Raw genomic sequence first — 19,026 nt, 5'->3', positions numbered from 1 at the left:
TTTTAGAGAAGAAACATGCTCAGAGAACTGAGCTTGCTCAACGTCACAGACTACCATGTGGAAGAACCGTAATTTGAATTTGGGTCAGCGGTCTCCAACGCCCAGTTCATTTCGCCACACCCCTCCTCCGCAGTGCCGAGCCGCCGGGAGTTCAGACGCGTTCCCTCGGCGTTCCTCTCACACCCCGGCCAGTCCAGCTCTCTCGCGCTCACTGCGCCTGCGCGTCCGCCTGCTGCCGGGGCTCCGGGGAGGGGCCCACGCCGGCGGAGGCGGTGTCAGAGCTCCAGGCGGGTAGGAGGCTCGCGGGCGAGGCCAGGAGAGGAGGAAGGCGGGGCGGGCTGGAGGCCGCGGCGGAGGAGGAACTTGTTGCGGCCGCGGCTGCGCTGTGCGCACCCCTACGCTCCAGTTCGCCCGGCGGGCGCGGTGCGGAGGTGGCGGCGGCTGCTAAGGCTGAGGCGCGGGGCTGGGGCGATGCGGCGCTATCTGCGCATCGTGGTGCTGTGCCTGGCCTGCGGCTTCTGCTCGCTCCTCTACGCCTTCAGCCAGCTCGCCGTGTCCCTGGAGGAAGGAGCGGGCGGAGGTGGCGGGAAGCCGCAGGCCGCGGCGGCTTCCTGGCTCGCGGGCGGCGGACGCGGCGGCGCGAGAGGGGTGGGCAGCGTGGGACCCGCAGCTCATTCCGGCCGCTCGGACAGGTACGGGCGGTTCCCAGTTAGGGGGCCGGGTTCGGGGCCAGGGGCCAGGGGCGCGGCGGGGGCGCGGGGGCTCGGCCCGGCTCGGGCTGCTCGCCGGTCAGTCCGGCGTCTCTCGCCGCCGGGCCCGCGCCTCCCGCCGCCCGGCCCGCGCCTCCCGCCGCCCGGCCCGCGCCTCCCGCTTCTTTGCCGCCGTCTCTGACCCCTTCTCTCATTTCCCTCCTTCCCCTCCATCCGGGGGGTGAGCCTAGCCCGAGAGCACTCCACGCTCTTTGTGTTTGTCTTCTGGCCCATTCCTTATGCGCTTTATAAAGCGGATAGAAATTAATTTTCAACTTTTAACTGACAGTTGCTCCCCCACCCCCTTACAGAAGTCATTGAAAGTAAAAGGTGCCCCACAAAAAAAGCCTTTTTGCTGTCTGGCTAGTGGGAATTCCCTCTTGTTTCCATGGAGTTTAAGTTGAGATATTTAAACATCAGGCTGGCGCCCTAGTTCAATTTTCCCCCCTCTTCTGGACGGGGCGTCTAATTTTTGTGTGTTAACGCTCAAATGTTCATTGTTAGTTTTTTATTAAATCTGGGTAGAGCTTTTATGCGTATTTTGCATTTTTCTGTAGGAAACATCGGTCTGCTCTGAAACTTACTGTAAGTTAGGAAAGGAGCGAGGCTTACCATGTTCACTCACGTGTTCTGTGGGATGGGATGGATATTTTTCTTTAAAAAATCGGTGTCTAAAAGGCAGCATAGTGCCTTGCGTGGATTTGCACAGATCACTGCCAGAGTTGGAATCTGCGTGAGATTTAGAAAAGAATGCGGCGCATTCTGAGAGCTTAGCAAAATCCGAGCGTTTGCACTTCCTCGAAAAATAGGCTCCTTTTTTTGTGGGCATCTCCTTGGGAACGACTCAGAGCGCTCCCTTACTAAGAGGCAAAGTCGGCTTCGGTATCAGGAAGTATGCGGTTGATAGGGGGGGGAGGGCAGGTCAGCTGCCGGCTCTTTAACATTCTTCTGAGAGTTGATGGTCGTTTTCACAATAAAAGGGGGAGGACGTTTGGGCATGGGAGCAAATGGGAAAGCTGGACTGTCATGTTTTTGTCAGAGGAATCCTGGCCTCCATTCATTAAAGCAGAACTACTTCCAGTCAGGTTTGTCAGCTCTTATCTGCCTTGGGAAAGGCGGCGACGGACGACCTGAATGAGCTCATGGATAATGAGGCTCACAAAATGCTGTTCATGGTCTTTTATGGATTGGGAAGCATTTAAAATTATGGAAAAAATTATTTTTGTAGTGGGTAGAATCGTAAGGAAGCAACATTTTAAAACCTTGGAGGAAACTGGACTATGATGATTATGAGATTTCAGTTTGGTAGAGGGACATTCGTTGTTAGTGCTTTTTTGTCTCGGAAACTTATACTTTAGGGGCGCCTGGGTGGCTCAGTGGGTTGAGCCGCTGCCTTCGGCTGGGGTCATGATCTCAGGGTCCTGGGATCGAGGCCCGCATCGGGCTCTCTGCTCAGCGGGGAGCCTGCTTCCCTCTCTCTCTCTCTCTCTCTCTGCCTGCCTCTCTGTCTACTTGTGATTTCTCTCTGTCAAATAAATAAAAAAAATAAAATCTTTTAAAAAAAAGAAACTTAAACTTTATTTTGTGACAGATTTTTGTAAGCTGTATTTACTTGGCTAGCTGATTGGGACAAAGTTATTTGAGATATAGAATAAGAACTTCAGTAATTTTTTTTTTTAAAGTAATCTCTATGTCCAAGGTGGGGCTGGAATTCACAACCCCAAATCAAGAGTCGTGTGTCAACTGACTTAGCCAGCCAGCTGCCCCAGCACTTAGTTTTAATAAATGTTTCTATAGAGCTGTTACTGAATTTTCAAGTTTGATGTGTCCAAGTCAGCTAAAAAGCTGTATATTTACTGGTCATCTGAGTGGCATAACTTCTCATTTTAATGAGGCATGTCTGTAACTTTAAAGGTGTTTTAGGCTTGGTAAAAATGTGGTGAAGTACATTTCATGCTTGTATGAGAACTTTGGGCAGAGGAACAACATGAAAAGTTAGATTGTTAACACTTTTACTCTACAATTTGATTAAGGTCAGAAGAGTTCTTAAGACATTAGGAGTCTCAATTTTAGATATTATTTATAACATTTTTGAAGATTTCTCATAGAGTTTGGTCAACTCTTTTGGCTACCACAGGCTATATAGAAGATACCTGTCTTTAACTTCTCTTCCTATGTATAAATCATTTGAGAAGGGTCCAGAAGGCATCAATAATTGGAGCAGGATTGTATCTTTTGATTCTTTGGGGATTTTTCTGTAAAGCTTCTGTGATGAAAATCTACTCTGCATAGTGTTTATTTGGTGGCAAATGGGGTATGAAGCAAGCAGCATCTTCCCTTTTTGGTAGGGCTCGATTATCATTGCATTGTTACCTTTTTTTGAAGCAGTCTTACCTGAAAAACCTTATTTTTCTCATTCACTTAAAATATGGAATCTAGTTATACCCACTATGTTTTATTGGTCAAATCTTATAGAAAGTGTCTACTGCATGGAATTCCAGGACGGTAAATTACTTGGAAAGTTCCTTGTGAGTTTCCAAAGTAAAATTTCTAAAATGATAGGAGCAGCTTTTCAGTAAAATCTCTTAATTAGTGTATCCTGTTTGAATTCATTATATTTTGGTATTTAGAAAATATGCAGGTCTTAGAGTCAGACAAACCTGTTCTCTTCCTCTCTTTGTGTGAAAACTTGACCAGCTCTCTACTTCAGTTTTCTCACCTGTAATATGTAGATAATACTATCCTTAGTTAATTTGTAAATAGCATCCTAAATTGACAGTGATTAAAATCCAGCAAAATTGACTTAAGCAAAACTTATTTAAAATGGCTTATATGGGTTGTTGACAGGAGCAAAATTGGAAGGAAAATTCTCCCGGGGAACTCCAGGTACCTTCAGGACTAGGACTCTCTTAACTCTCTTCCGCTGTAGACAGGTTTTGTTCATCGGATCTTTGCAGTGTTTCTTCTCTAATCTCAAATGAAATGTCTAGGAAAAGGCTCTAATTGGACTTGTTTGAATCACATGTCCATCCAGGGACTACTCGGTGTTTTCAAGAATGGTGATTTCTGATTCTCTGGCTCTTTGTTACTTGCATATGCTTGTGGTAGACTGGATAATGTGATTGGTATTGGAGATGAATGATGCTTTAAAGATGTTCCCACTGGCTGGGCAGTGGCTCTTCCACATAGAGAAACTGTCTTAAGCTGTTACACATGGACAGACTGTTATTAAATTACTCAATATAAATACAGGACTTCTGTAGAAGAAGTTAGACTGTTTATGACTTTAGCTACTCAGAATGATTGTCACATTTCACTGATAAATCTTGATGGTGATTATGAGCATTTCATCCTGTTGTAGCTGTATGGTGGTGTGAAGTGGGGGAATCAAGAAACTACTAAGCATTTGAGTGGTAACCATTTCTGGATCCACCATGCTGTTTGTGTGTCAAGTCCCCTCACCGGTGAGGCCATTGAGTTCTCATTTCTGCTGGATCTTGTGAACAGTAGTAGGAGGTACTGAGCATGTTTACGGCTTTGGAGACAGACTTTAGCTTTACTACATGTTTGGCTATGTGAACCTTGAATACATTTCCTCAGAAGTTAGATTAGAGGTAAGAGTATGATATTGGGTTGGGGAATTGAAGTGAAGTAGCTTGAATGGATGACTGAATATGGTGTCTAGCATAGTAAAACTGTAGCCATATGGTGACAGTTTCAATCATTTAAATTTAAAAAAAAATATTTTTTAAGATTTACTCATTTAGGTGCCAGGGTTACTCAGTTAAGCATCTGCCTTTGCTTCTGGACATGATCCTGGGGTCCTGGGATTGAGCTCTGCATTGGGCTCCTCATTCAGTCAGTCCTGGGAGTCGGCTTGAGTATTGTCTTTCTCACTCTGCCCCGCCCCCTGCTTGTGCTCTTTCTCAAATAAATAAATCTTAAAAAAATTATTTACGTGAGAGAGATAGAGTGTGCAGTTGGGGGAAGGGGCAGAGAGAATATCTAAGCAGACTCCCCACTCAGCACAGATCTAGGGATGCAGGGCTCAATCTGATTGAGATCAGGACTCAAGCTGAATCCCAGGATATGGTGCTTAACCAACTGAGCCACCCAGGGGCCCCTTAGTCATTTTAAATTTTAATCAAAAGAATTAAAAAAAATTTTTTTTTAGGATTTTATTTATTTATTTGACAGACAGAGATCAGGTGGAGAGGTGGAGAGGCAGGCAGAGAGAGAGGAAGGAAGGGAAGCAGGCTCCCTGCCGAGCAGAGAGCCCGATACAGAGCTCTGTCCCAGGACCCTGGGATCATGACCTGATCCTATGGCAGAGGCTTTAACCCACTGAGCCACCCAGGTGCCCCAAAATAAATTTTTTTCAATTTCTGACCTCTGGGAAAAATCCTGTCCTTAGGCCTGAGTCCAGATTTGCTTAAACCAGCCCTATTAGTGGGGTCTGGGAATCTATATTTTAGATATGTGCCCCTGGTTAGTGTTACAAAACCAGAGACTGAGAACCACTAATGTAGCTGAGAAAGGTTTGACTATTTTCACACTACTCTTTTTAGTAGAGATATTTCTTTTCCTCTTTCCTGAAGTCATTTTTGAAGAGAGAAGTTCAGGCAGTGAATAGCGAAACAAATTACTTACTAAAGCCACCTTCATTTCTGCTTTGTTCATGTAGAGACATCTTATGTAAAACCAGTACCCTGCATGCACTTGTATTTTAGTTCACTGAGGATCATACTTCACATGGTTGTAAAGTGTTTAGCACAAATCTGACTAATAATTATGTAATTAAAATTATTTTGTTGTATGTTCGAGGGGAAGCTGATTAGGCTAATAAAAGAGGAACGTGTACTTTTGATTTAGAAATCCTCTTTTAATACATTAAAGTTATTATCTGTGCCTGTTGAAAATACTTGCCCCCACATATTAACTTACCTGTGTATACCATATAAAGTTTAAAATTTTTGTTTATTCGGATGGGCGTTTTTTTCTTTACCATTTTAATCTTTGTCATACATAGTAAAACTTTCTACTGGAGGGTTTTTTCCTCCCACTCTTTCAACATTTAAATCTTTAATACAGTTTTGTTTTGTTTTTTTTCTTTTTCCTGGAGGAGGGAGTTGGGTATGATGTGAATAGTTAGTTTTGAAATAGATAAGTAATTGTTCATTGTCTTTTGTGTATAAGCAGTCCTTTTTACCCTAAGTATTAATTAATTTAGAGATTTAAGAAAAAGAAATGAAGACCTGACACAGCTAGAAATTATGTTGTCTGGAGACAATTTTTAGTTGAAAATGAGGGACCCCGATACAGGTGGTCTTCAAATAATGCTGATTTGTCAGTATCATGAGAATGTTCTCCTTTAATGTGGTTGAGAGCTTCTTTGTTTTCTTGCCACAGTCACAGTGTAGGTATCCGTGCCTTGAGGTTGCACTGGTGGCTTGCAACACTTGATTCAGACTTCCACATTCTTTTGCTGGATATGCCTAAACTTATCCCTTACTTAAAGTTGTGCATGGTTTTCACTAAAGCCTCATGACTGTAGTAGGTGTTTTGAAATGAAAAGTACATTTTCCAAGTTAATTTAAAAGTACAAAAGACTGTCTGTAACCAGATTTAAGTAAACTTCAAATTTGAGAACTGTTACTGTGGAGAATTTATATAGTTAAATGCTCTGCTTAATCCTGAGCATGAAATATCTCAATTCTTTAAGTACTGAAATTTTGGGGAATTTTGTTTTTGGTAATTTTTTTTAACTTTTTAAAATTAATATAAATTCACAGGAAGTTTCAGAGACACACTTGTATCATTCACTGTTTCTTCTAATAGTAGGATTTTATATGAGCATAGAATAATACTACTACAATTAAAATATGTATCAATCTAGTACAATATTATAACCCCAGAAATTGAGGTTGTACAACCCATAGGCTGTATTCATATATTACCAGTTTTACATGTATTTGGTATGTGTATATGTAGTTTCATGCAGTTTTATCATATATGTATATTTGTGATAACAAATAACAAACAACTGTGTTATCACCATAAGATGCTTTGTGCTACCCTTTGATCACTTTGTAGACAAGTCATCTAGAACTAGAAACATTATGCCATATGAAATTTGAGTATAAGTCATAGTAAAGTTTTATTTTAATTTATTCCACAGTGAAGATGATTGGTGTTTATGGACTTCATTGATTTTGGATGTCATTGTTTATGGAAGACATACCCAGGCTCAACTTACAGTTTTGCCCCATTAAAATTATTTGATAGAATTACTTCTTTAAATGTAGTAGTATATTTCTAATATATAATAGTTTTTTTTTCTTTTAAAATTTTTTTAATCTATTTGTTTGAGAGAGAGAGGGAGTACTAGCCAGGGTGGGATGGGAATTGGGATTGGGTGGTGGGGATGGCCAGAGGGAGAGGGAGAAGCAGACTCCTGGTTGAGTAGGGAGCCTGAGCTGGGAGCCTGATGCAGGGCTCCCTCCCAGGACTTTGGATATCATGGCCTCAGCTGAAGGCAGACACTTAAGCAACTGAGCCACCCAGTTGCCCCTCCAGCAGTTTTAAGGAATAAAAACAAAAGCAGCTAATAACCAGAACTTGGAGAACTATCTTTACCAGTATTTTTTAACTTTATTTTTTTCTGGCCTAAAAGTACAGTTGCTTTCTGGCTCCAGACTAGTTTTTTTTTCTTCTCTCCCCCTAATCTTTGCTTGTGATAACAGTTACTGGTACATAAGGAGTTTCTACTGTCAGTTTTTACTTTATTTTATTTTTTAAAAAGATTAATTAATTAATTAATTAATTGATTTGACAGACAGAGATCACAAGTAAACAGAGAGGCAGGTGGGGGGCGGAGGGGAAGCAGGCTCCTCGTTAAGCAGAGAGCCCGATGCAGGGCTCGATCCTGAGCCCCTGGGATCATGACCTTAGTGGAAGGCAGAGGCTTTAACCCACTGAGCCACCCAGGCACCCCACTACTGTCAATTTTTAAAAACTGTTTTTTAATAAGTGAGAGAATGTAAGCTTGGGAAGTAAGAAACATTAAATTATGCTACCTCTTGCCAGCAGCACATCAGTGTTTTATGATTTATTTATTTATTTGACAGAGAGAATTTTCAAGTACACTGAGAGGCAGGCAGAGAGAGAGAGAAGGAAGCAGGCTCCCCGCTGATTAGAGACCCCGATGCGGGACTCGATCCCAGGACCCTGAGATCATGACCCGAGCCGAAGGCAGCGGCTCAACGCACTGAGCCACCCAGGCGCCCCTATGATTTTTTTTAATAGTGGTATGTGTACTCAGTAGTGCATATGTTTTATATTTCCATTAAAGACAGAAAGAAAAACATTGCTTCTTAACAAACTATGTTTTGACATTGAGTTATGGTTATGAAACTTATGTAAAACTTGACTTTTTCCCTGCAATTTCATCTACATTAATAACTATAGTTTTTAGCAATTCCACTTGTGGGTATATAGGTATATATATGCAAGAGAATTGAAAACATGTATTTGTAGAAAAAATGTAAATGAGGTTCATAGCAGCATTATTTATAATAGCCAAAAGGTGGAAAATGACCCAGATGTCTATCAACTGATGAATGACTAAACAAAATGTGGTATATCCATCCATTATTTGGGCATAAAAACGAATGAATTGTACTGATAAGGAATGAAGTGTACTGAAGTATACTACAGTAGATGAAACTTGAAAATATATTCAAGGGTCAGACTGAAGGAAGTCACACTCGAGAGACCACATATTGTATAATTTCACTTATGTGAAGTATTTGTGACAGGCCAATCTATAGAGACAGAGGATAGATTTGTGGGGTTCCTGGGTGGCTCTGTTGTTTAAGCATCTGCCTTCTGCTCAGGTCATAGATCCCAGAGCCCCAGGACTGAGTCTTGCATTGGGCTCCTTGCTTAGCGGGGAGTCTCCTTCTGGCTCTAACCCTCTCCCCTCTCATGCTGTCTCTCACTCTCTCTTTCAAATAAATAAATAAAATCTTAAAAAAAAAAAAAAAAGATTTTCTCTTAAAAAAGAGTTGTGGTTGCTTAGGCCTGGGAGATTAAAGACTGCAAGTTGAGACAGAAAATGGTATTACTTTATAATTTCAATGGATAATTTTTATGGAAGAATTTAATTAGGGAATAATTTTCCTTGAGACTTCGTTTTCCATTTCTATTTTCTATTGCTATAAGGTTTGACAGCAGGAGGTGGAATAACCAGATTAATTTTGTCCTTCTTGGAACAAAGGTACACTGTAGGTTTTGAGTATAAATAAATTGTGGATTTGTTGATAGAAAGCTGTGATAACGTCTGTATCTGAAAGATGGAGATCTCTATTTGAACAAGTTTGTTGTGAGGCTTAAGTGGATGTGAAAGCTCTTGAATTTGAAAAGAACTGTGTTAGCGGTTTACCACGACCACTGAGCCTGTCTCTAGTATGGAAATGCAAGACTTAAAAAATACTTAACCATGCCTGAGAGGGGACAAACATTTCTTGATCTTGCTGGTCTGCATACATTTTCTTTCTTTCTTTCTTTCTTTCTTTCTTTCTTTCTTTCTTTCTTTCTTTCTTTCTTTCTTTCTTTTTTAATGCTGGGTTTGAAAATGGTGTCCATGTAAAGATAAACCAAATTACAATATTTTTTTTTCCTATCAGTTTTAAAATTCTGACTTTGTAGATTTTTATCAGTAGTATATAGAATTATTTAGGCAGCATTTTATTTTTATTTTATTTAAAGATTTTGAGAAAGAGCAAGCATGAGCACAAGCCTAGGGAGAGGGAGAGGAAGAATGAGACCCTCTGCGGAGTCTCATACGGGGCTCTATCCTAGGACGCTGGGATCATGACCTGAGCTGAAGCGGGACACTGAACCTAGTGTGCCACCCAGGCGTCCCTAGCCAGCATTTTATTTTATTTATTTTTTTAAAAGATTTTATTTATTTATCTGATAGACAGCGAGAGGGAACACAAGCAGGGGAAGTGGGAGAGGAAGAAGCAGGCTTCCCAGCAGAGCAGGTGGGCCTCGGTCCCAGGATGAGACCCAAGCAGAAGGCAGACCCTTAAGGACTGAGTCACCTAGCTCCCCGCCCCCCGGCCAAGCAGCATTTTAAAAACCATCTTGGCCCCACCCAGTTCTCAGAGATTCTGATATAATAGTTGTTGTATGGGGCTCTCTGGGTGATTTCCATGTGTGGCCTGAGTTTGAGATACTTTGTCCTAGACTGTTGGCATTTGTGAGAGAAATCTTTGCAAGTACGAAATTTCATAGACCTTTTGCTGTAAGAACAGTAACATATAATTGAATTTATAGCAAGAGAAAACAAAGTTACATGGTGAGGGGACATGAGGTGACCTGGTTTAGTGACTTACCCTGATTTCATACTTAACTGCTTTAGTCTTGAGGCCTCACTGCCGTGAATTTCAAACTTAACTATTATTTTGAAAAGTAGTAACATTGAAAAACATACTTCTGTAAGATGAGGTGTTATGGCTCTTGTTACTGAGCTCAGACCTACAATCTAAGAGGAAAGACTACACTGATTTCCTCCATTTTAGTTTGTATAATATAGTGAAACGAAGATAATGTACATAATGAAACTGAGCCATGGATATCAGTGTGCTTTCTTTTTCTTTTCTCCTCCCCGGCCCTCCCAGTTTAAAACATCATATGATTAGTTTGGATTGAAGATTAATTTAAAAGCCTTCAGGGATCCTCTCTTCCTTTTCTAAAGTCAGCATATGTGGCATTTTAATTTTGCTCCAGGATAAGCAAATATTTTGTTTGGCTGAAATGCATTTTATTTTAGGGGAATCTGTATAGTAACAAAGGAAAATTTTAGACGTATTTCCATATTTTCTGTGCCATCTGAGGAGGGAATTTTAATATGTTTGGAGAGTTCCTGACTAGGAAGTGGTTTTTCAGTCTGTACTATATGCTACCTAAGAGGGTTTTTTTTTTTTTTTTAAATTTATTAACATATAATGTATTATTTGCTTCAGGGTACAGGTTTGTGAATCATCAGTTTTTTTTTTTTTTTAAGTGTTTATTTATTTATTTGACAGAGACACAGGGAGAGAGGGAACACAAGCAGGGGGAGTGGGAGAGGGAGAAGCAGGCTCCCTGTGGAGCCGGGACCCTGACTGGGGCTTGATCCCAGAACTCTGGGATCATGATCCTAGCCAAAGGCAGACGCTTAATGACTGAGCTACGCAGGTGCCCTATGAATTATCAGTCTTACACAGTTCACAGCACTCACCATAGCACATACCTTTCCCAATGTCCATAACCCAGCTACCCTCTACCTAACAGTTTTAAATCTTGTTAAAATAATACCTTGAATAAGGGAGAAATTTCCAAAACTCCTCAAATTACCTTAGCCATATTGAATTTACAAAATTCGATTTGCAGTTTTTTTTACTGTAAAATTGAACAGTAAGTTGTTATGTTATTAAGTAAATTTCTTGTTAGTTTTAAAACTGAAATACTTACATAGGACTCTTTATTTCTGTCTTACTCTTGTTAGGTGTAAAGATTTCTCTCTGTGTTACTGGAATCCCTATTGGATGCTGCCCTCTGATGTTTGTGGAATGAACTGCTTTTGGGAAGCGGCTTTTAGGTAGGCACCTAAATTTAATTGGTAGGTCAGTGTAGGTAAGATTAGATAGTACATAGTAAGTTTTTGACTGTAATAGGACACAAAAATGTTATCCTGTAATTTAGTATTGTCTTATAAGCAAGGAATTCATTTTCTGCTTGGGTTTTCTATTTATCCTGCATTATAGTTGTTATAACTAATTTTTAGTATATACTGTGTATAAAATGCTCTAATTTGTTTTTAGGTGTTATTAAGGTAAACTGTTGTTTTAGCATTTATGTTATAATTTTAGGTAACTGAGTAAGAAACTGTTAAACAGGTGGTAAAGATAGATTTCCCTTGACATTTACAAACATATATATGGCATTTATCTACTTTAAAGCTGCTGAAAAAACATTTTGGTAGGTGGTTGGGGATAATTGAGGACAGATTATGTTATTGTCAGAGAAATTGAATATTGAGGAATGAGAGGATAAAAATAAGTGTTTAATGAAGGGACAAATATTGATATGACATTGCTAATTGAGCTTGTATGTCACTCAGTAGATTGGCTTTGTACATGGCTCTGGATAATGAAGGCCTTGGATTCTGCTCTCACCTTCAATGAAAGAAGTGATGATAGGAAAGGGCAATCAGACTGTCTCGTTGACATAGTGGCAGGGGATACTTAGGCAATAGCCTGAAATGCCCTTCCTAACAGTAAAATTTCTTTGAGAGCCACTTATTTTTACTGTCTTTATCATTAATTTAAATTTTAATTCTACTCATTCTATTTTCTAGGTACTGTGCCAGGTGCTTAGACCAGACTCTGAGTCTTGTTAATGTGGCTCCATCTTTCTGGGGCTTGCATTCTGTAGGAGTTTCACACTAATAACCCTGAGATAAAGATAGAGGGTGACAAGTTAGAGCTGTGATGAGGGGAGAAGCAAATGAGTCATCAGATGGGATCATCTTAAGGCCTCAGGGAAGGCTTCCTGGTGGGAGTGACTACATGAGGAACATGGAAATGAGTCAGGCTCAAGGCCAGGTGATAAAGTATTTTAGGTGGGAAGAACTATGTTCTTTATACATATTAGTAGTATATACTTTTATATTCTTGTATTCCTGATACATTATACATACCATGAACAACTAGGAAGGAGTCATTGAAATCCATTATTTTAATTATATCTCATTGCTATGGAAAAGATTGGGTGATTGAAATTCTAATATGAGTTAGTTAAATCAGATTATTCAAACTTGTAAAAACTAACTTTTTAAAGATAATATTTGTCCTTCAGCTTGTTTGTAAATTTGGAGAATTGGCATTCTATATTGTGCTCTATATATCTAGCTTTTCATTGTTATAAAAGTTTGCTAATGAATAGAGTATTGACAGCCACCACTTTGCTATCTCCAGCTTTGTGGCATAAATCTACTCACTCTGAAAGCTGGGTAAGCTTGAAAACTATACCCTGATTTGTACAACCCAGGTCCTTTTGTAGGTTACAACATGGGCAGTAATCTTCCCTCCCCCTCCACTGAGTACAAGAGTACCAGAGGGAAGTTGATCTAGTCTGAATACTGGAGGCTCTGCTTATTATTTTTCTTGTTTTGTCTTCTCCAGCTCATTATTTTCCTAATGCTTCCAAGTATTCCTTGGAAGGAATTACATGTGGATGGATACATAATGTTGTAAACTCTTGTGCTATTACTTTTCTGAATTTGAGATTTTAAGTTATACTTTTCTGTTGCACTCTCTACTTGTAATATTAAATCCACAGTATATGTCTATAACCATATTGTTGTATGTATCAAATCATTATGTAAAATCTCTCAAACTTAGTTTCTTACTTAGAATTTAGGATCTTTCTTATTTACTCTGTTTGAACGTGGGAGACGAGCCAAGATGCCATATAATTGCCGTATCATTGTCACCCAACATTGCAGTGTTAACTCTGAATAGCACCTTAGTTTTCCTAACTCTAAGAGCTTGTCTGCCCACCTGGTAAAGCTTCTTTGAAATTCCCAGTTACTACAGACCTTAGGTCCGCATTTTGCCAGGCACCAGTGGGCCCTTAGCTGGCGCCGTTTTCCTCCCAGGCCTGTCCCAGCTTCCCCAATTGGAATTCTTTATAGTGTGTGACTTTTATTTTGATCAAAGCTTATCTAGGGGATTATTTCTCCCAATTAATTTATACAGTGAACATAAAATCATATAAAAAAGAAAAACTGCTTTTGATGTGCATAGGCTTTTAGTAATTCAAATCCGTATATACTAAGTCATTTCCTGACCAACTGAATTTGTCCCAGCAGCTTGTCAGAACGCTCACACCTCTCCTGTCTTTTCTGTTCTTGAAACAAAACCAAACACAAAATTTCTACAACATTCTGCACTCAACCCTTTTTTACCATCAAGAATTCTTTGTTCACTCTGTTTCTCTTCATCAGCAAGACTTGTGAGAGTATCTACTGACTTCATGCTCTTAAACAACAACAAAACGCCTTCCCTCTTCAGCATGTCTGAGCAGCACTGGCCATCTGACTAACCCTCGTCCCCTACTGTGAAGTCACCTCTGACCTCTGAATTGTTCTTCTGGGCCCCAAATTTTTTTGGTACCTTTGACACTGGTTACCACTTCCTCTTTGTTTCAACTCTGTCAGTCTCTGGCTCTTAAGACAAGGATCTCAGCTACTTGATCTCTCTGCTTCTCTACTCCTCTCCCTGTCCTGACCGATATTCATGTGCCTTAGGACTCTGCCCTTTTCTCTCCACACTCCCTGGATAGTCACAGAATAATCTTTTAATTTTAATGAATTTTTAAAGATTTTATTTACTTATCTGAGAGAGGAAGAGAATGGGCTCAAGCAGGGGGATTGACAGAGAGAGAGGGAGAAGCTAGCTTCCTGCTCAGTAGTGAGCCTGACACAGGACTCAATCCCAGGACACTGGGATCATGACCTGAGCCTAAGGTAGCCTCTTGACTGACTGAACCACCCAGGTGCCCTCAGAATTATCTTTTTAACTGATAGCTTTACTTCAGAGCTGTTTTCTGAGCTCCAGAACTGAGTTTCCAGCTGCATTTTGGTCATTTTTTACCTTGCTGATTCAGATGCCTCAGACTCTCTCGTTTATACCGGAATTCATGATCTGGTTTCTCATTCCTTCCCTCGTCTGTATTTTGTATCCTGATTTATGGCTGGCTTTGTTCATGTCAGTTCACGGTTGACTCTTATACCCAGCTCCTTTCACACTGTTGTTCCTGATAGCCTCTTGCTTCCTATTCCCTTAGTCATTGTGTTCATTCCTTCCTATCCAGCGATTTCCCTTTCCTACCCACTGCTTCCCCCTTCTCAGTATTCTCTTTATCACTATGCTTATGAATCTGTTGTGGTTGTGCATCTTCCAGACTGTTGGCTTTGCAGAGAGATACCCTGTGGGTATACCCTGTTCATCGTCTAAGCCCCATGTGGAACAAGGTGCATGGCAACTGGTAAATAACTAATGATTTTCCCCAGCACTTCCAGACTGCTACTTTTGATGTTTGTATAGTGAGCTTCCATAAGTCTTTATTTTTTTTTCTCCCCCATTTAGGCAGTTACCATGCTTTCCCATGAAATCTTTTAAAATTCTTTCTTTTTGCAAGTGGCTGTAAATTGTATGAGGTCAGGATTGTGGCTTTCTTGCTTATCCCCAGTGTCTAGCATATGGAAGAAGTTCAAATACTCATTAAAGAGGATGAATTATATTACTAAATTGTGTTCTAAAAACTGTATGGATTTAAGTTTGCATCAACATTGTGTAAATGTACAGGTGTCACCATGACCTTAGCATTGTTGGGAATTAAAATTTTAGCATTTATTAGAGTAAAATGATAGAGTATTACTGATTTATATTTTGTTGATTATTTGATGAATGTATTTTCATATTTGTTGAGCTTCTTAATCTTATGTTCTTTATATTTTCTGTATTGATAATTACCTCTTAAGTTTTTAATGCTTATTTTATGTTCTCTTAGGATAATCTGTTTTTGCCATTGAGTATAAATATCATTCTAGTTTCTTTTTTGTTTTAGTTATTTCATTAAGCAATCTGTTTCTCTCTCTCTCTCTCTCTCTGTCTTTTTTTTTTTTTTTTAAAGTAAGCTCTGTGTCCAGTATGGGGCTTAAACTCAACTACCCCAAGATCAAGAGTTGTATGCTGTACCTACCGAACCAGCCAGGCACCTCTAAACAGTCTCCTAATTTTAGTGTTATTACTTAAAAATTCTCTTTTAATGTACTAATTTTGTTTTGCAGCTGGAGTTTTAAAAATATTTAATCTTTATGAAGGGAATTGATTTTCAATTAGTGGAATCTGTGGTTACAAGTGAATTTAGTGTTATGTGTATTACTTTGAGTGGCCCATGCTAGTTTTTAGAGCTATATTTGTACAGATTATTTAAAAATATTTTTTAACAATTAGTACATCATTTCATGTTAAGTTTCTAGATTTTCTTTTTTATGCTATATGTAAGACCCTGAAGATTTTTCCAAGTATTGTATTTTGCTTCAAAAGTGACTATATAAGGGTGCCTGGGAGGCTCAGTCATTAAGCGTCTGCCTTCAGCTCAGATCATGATCCCAGAGTCCTGGGATGGAGCCCCACATTGGGCTCCCTGCTCTGTGGGAAGCCTGCGTCTCCCTCTCACTCTGCCTATTTGTGTTCTCTCTCTCTCTTTGTGTCAAATAAGTGAATAAAATCTTAAAAACAAACAAACAAACATGATTATATACAACTCTTTATTTTTGTTTTTAAAAGATTTTATTCATTCGTTTGACAGAGAGAGTACAAGCAGGGGGAGCAGCAGAGAGAGGGAGAAGCAGGCTTCCACTGAGCAGAAAGCCTTAAGTGGGACTTGATCTCAGGACACTGGGATTACAATGCTAGCCAAAAGCAGATGCCTATCCGACTGAGCCACCCAGGCACCCCTGTACAATTCTTTAAGTAGTTTTTTTTAACCTAGTATAATAATTCAACACTTTTTTTTTGAATAGTGAGAGGTAAATTTTCTTTTTAAGCTATACAGTAAGGAAATTGCCATTAATGGTTTTTTTTTTTTTAAGATTTTATTTATTTATTTGACAGACAGATCACAAGTAGGCAGAGAGGCAGAGAGAGAGAGAGAGAGAGAGAGAGGGAAGCAGGCTCCCTGCTGAGCAGAGAGCCGGATGCGGGGCTTGATCCCAGGCCCTGAGACCATGACTTGAGCCGAAAGCAGAGGCTTAACCCACTGAGCCACCCAGGCGCCCCGCCATTAATGTTTCCGAACACAGTTTTCCATTTTGTTTAACTGCAAGGTATTTTTTTTTTTGTTTGTTTCTTTTTTAAAAGATTCTATTTATTTACTTGACAGAGATCACAAGTAGGCTGAGAGGCAGGCAGAGAGAGAGGGAAAGCAGGCTCCCCGCTGAGCAGAGAGTCTGATGCGGAGCTCGTTGATCCCAGGACCCTGGAATCATGACCTGAGCTGAACGCAGAGGCTTTAACCCACTGAGCCACCCAGGCACCCCCCTTAACTGCAAGTTTTTAAGGATGGTTCCTAGCTGTTACTTTTTAGTGGAGGTGATTGTTACCAGAAATTTAATTTGGTTTGACTTTGCATGTTTTATTATAATGCTAATTCTTGGCTTAAATACTATTAAACATTGTTTTATTTTCTAGAGAGAACACTAGGTTGAAAGAATACCCTGAAAGCTGGGCGCCTGGGTGGCTCAGTGGGTTAAGCCTCTGCCTTTAGCTCGGGTTGTGATCTCAGGGTCCTGGGATCGAGCCCCGCATCAGGCTCTCTGCTCAGTGGGGAGCCTGCTTCCCACACCCTGCCGACTTTTGCATACTTGTTGTGATCTCTCTCTCTCTGTGTCAAATAAAAAAATAAAAAAAAAATATATATATATATATAAAAAGAATACTCTGAAAGCTTTTTGTGCTGTCAAAATAAAAAAAGGAAGACACATGATTCCTTCATAGCAGAAATGTTACTTGAAATAAGTCTATTCCTAAGTTTTAGAAATCTGTTAACAGTGTTTGTATTAGAATTTATCATCTAAAATACTCTATTAACTTCTACATGTAACAGTACCTTTATCCCCTTTGTAATGTGTGGGGATAGTACCTTGATACTCTGTGGTTGTAGCATGCATTATTTTTGTTCAAGGTACTGGTTACAGTGATGATTGCAAAATAGTGATTTTTTGGAATTCTCTTTCCTTCTACATTATTGGCTGATACTTGTTTTTAAAGAAAGGTTTTTCCTTTCCCCCAACGCTTTTATTTAGTGTCTTCTTAGATTTATGGATTCATTTTCTTCTATGTGTTATCATTCATTAGTGTCATAATTCCTATTTATGATCAACCAGATGCCATATGATCAACCATATTTAGCCATGGAAGCAGTGAGCTATTATGTTTGAATCATCTGTAGAATTTTTTCTAATTATATTATCTGTAGAAAAATAGGTTTGAGGGACACCTGGGTGGCTCAGTCTTAAGCTTCTGCTTCCAGCTCAGATCATGATCCTGGCATTCTGGGATCGAGCCCTATATCGGGGTCCTGCTTGGCGGGAAGCCTCCTTCTCCTTCTCCCACTCCCCATGCTTCTGTTCCCTCTCTCACTGTGTCTCTATCAAAGAAATAAACAAAATCTTCAAAAAGAAAAAAAGAAAAATAGGTTTGACTTAAAAATGGCCTTTTGGGGGTGCCTGGGTGGCTCAGTTGGTTAAGCAACTGCCTTTTGCTCAGGTCATGATCCTGGAGTCCTGGGATTGAGTCCCGCATTGGGCTCCGAGCTCCACAGGGAGTCTGCTTCTCTCTCTGACCTTCTCCCTTCTCATATACGCTCTCTCACTCTTTCTGCCTCTCAAATAAATAAATAAATAAATAAATAAATAAAATCTTTAAAAAAACTTTTAAAAAAATGACCTCTTGGATAATATTTCTTTAAATTTATAGGGACTTATCTCTTATTCATGCTGTGGTTAAAATATAGCACATTTTTACAGACCAGTAATCATTTTGGAACCAAATTACTTGGTTGGCTGCTTCCCTTTATCTTATTACAAGGTTTTAGTAATCCCTTCCTCTAGTGGTGGAAGATTACTTTAAATTTTTTGGGGTCGCAATCATTTCCTGTTTTGGGGGTCTAGGGGCAGGGTGGTAGGCAGTGAATCTTTAAAGTATGGTTTGTTTTATCATTATAGGTGTTGAAGTCTGTACTGTATATAATGCTTCTGCTAAAAAGGGGCATATAACCAAAAGCAAATGCAATGTAGTTGACAGGACTCCTCCCAAAGAAACTGGTGGAAGGAGTGCTGGCGGTGTGACTAAAACAAGTCTTGCTAAAATGCCTGGGAGGAGTCAGACCTGGTACTGATTTTAGAGGGCTTTTTTTTTTTTTTTAAACCCTGAAGAACATTTCACTTATTTTCTTAAGAAGGTTTTATAATATTTGTCTTTGTGTGTAGAGACTTCTGTGAAGTCTTGCTGTGGAATAAATTTGGGTGGCTCAGTGGGTTAAGCCTCTGCCTTCGACTCAGGTCATGATCTTGGGATCCCAGGATTGAGCCCTGCATCAGACTCCTTGCTCAATGGGGAGCCTGCTTCCCCCTCTCTCTCTGCCTGCCTCTCTGCCT

At 40.0% G+C, this 19,026-nt stretch overlaps 1 protein-coding gene across 2 annotated transcripts in view; it reads left to right on the top strand.

Annotated features, from left to right (window-relative positions):
- Positions 1-287: 287 nt before the first annotated feature.
- The window catches only part of GXYLT1 (glucoside xylosyltransferase 1), a 54,167-nt gene continuing 35,428 nt past the window's right edge, over positions 288-19,026 (top strand). The window contains exons 1-2 of one of the 2 annotated variants that reach the window (XM_059402907.1): positions 288-692; positions 11,305-11,397. In XM_059402907.1, the coding sequence (XP_059258890.1) occupies positions 472-692; positions 11,305-11,397 (314 nt within the window). In that variant the 5' untranslated portion in view covers positions 288-471. The remainder of the gene's footprint in view (positions 693-11,304; positions 11,398-19,026) is intronic. The other variant, XM_059402908.1, reaches the window with a different exon arrangement.

The sequence above is a fragment of the Mustela nigripes genome, chromosome 6, assembly GCF_022355385.1.
Source record: "Mustela nigripes isolate SB6536 chromosome 6, MUSNIG.SB6536, whole genome shotgun sequence".
Taxonomy (NCBI): domain Eukaryota; kingdom Metazoa; phylum Chordata; class Mammalia; order Carnivora; family Mustelidae; genus Mustela; species Mustela nigripes.
This window is presented reverse-complemented; position numbering and strand designations above follow the sequence as displayed.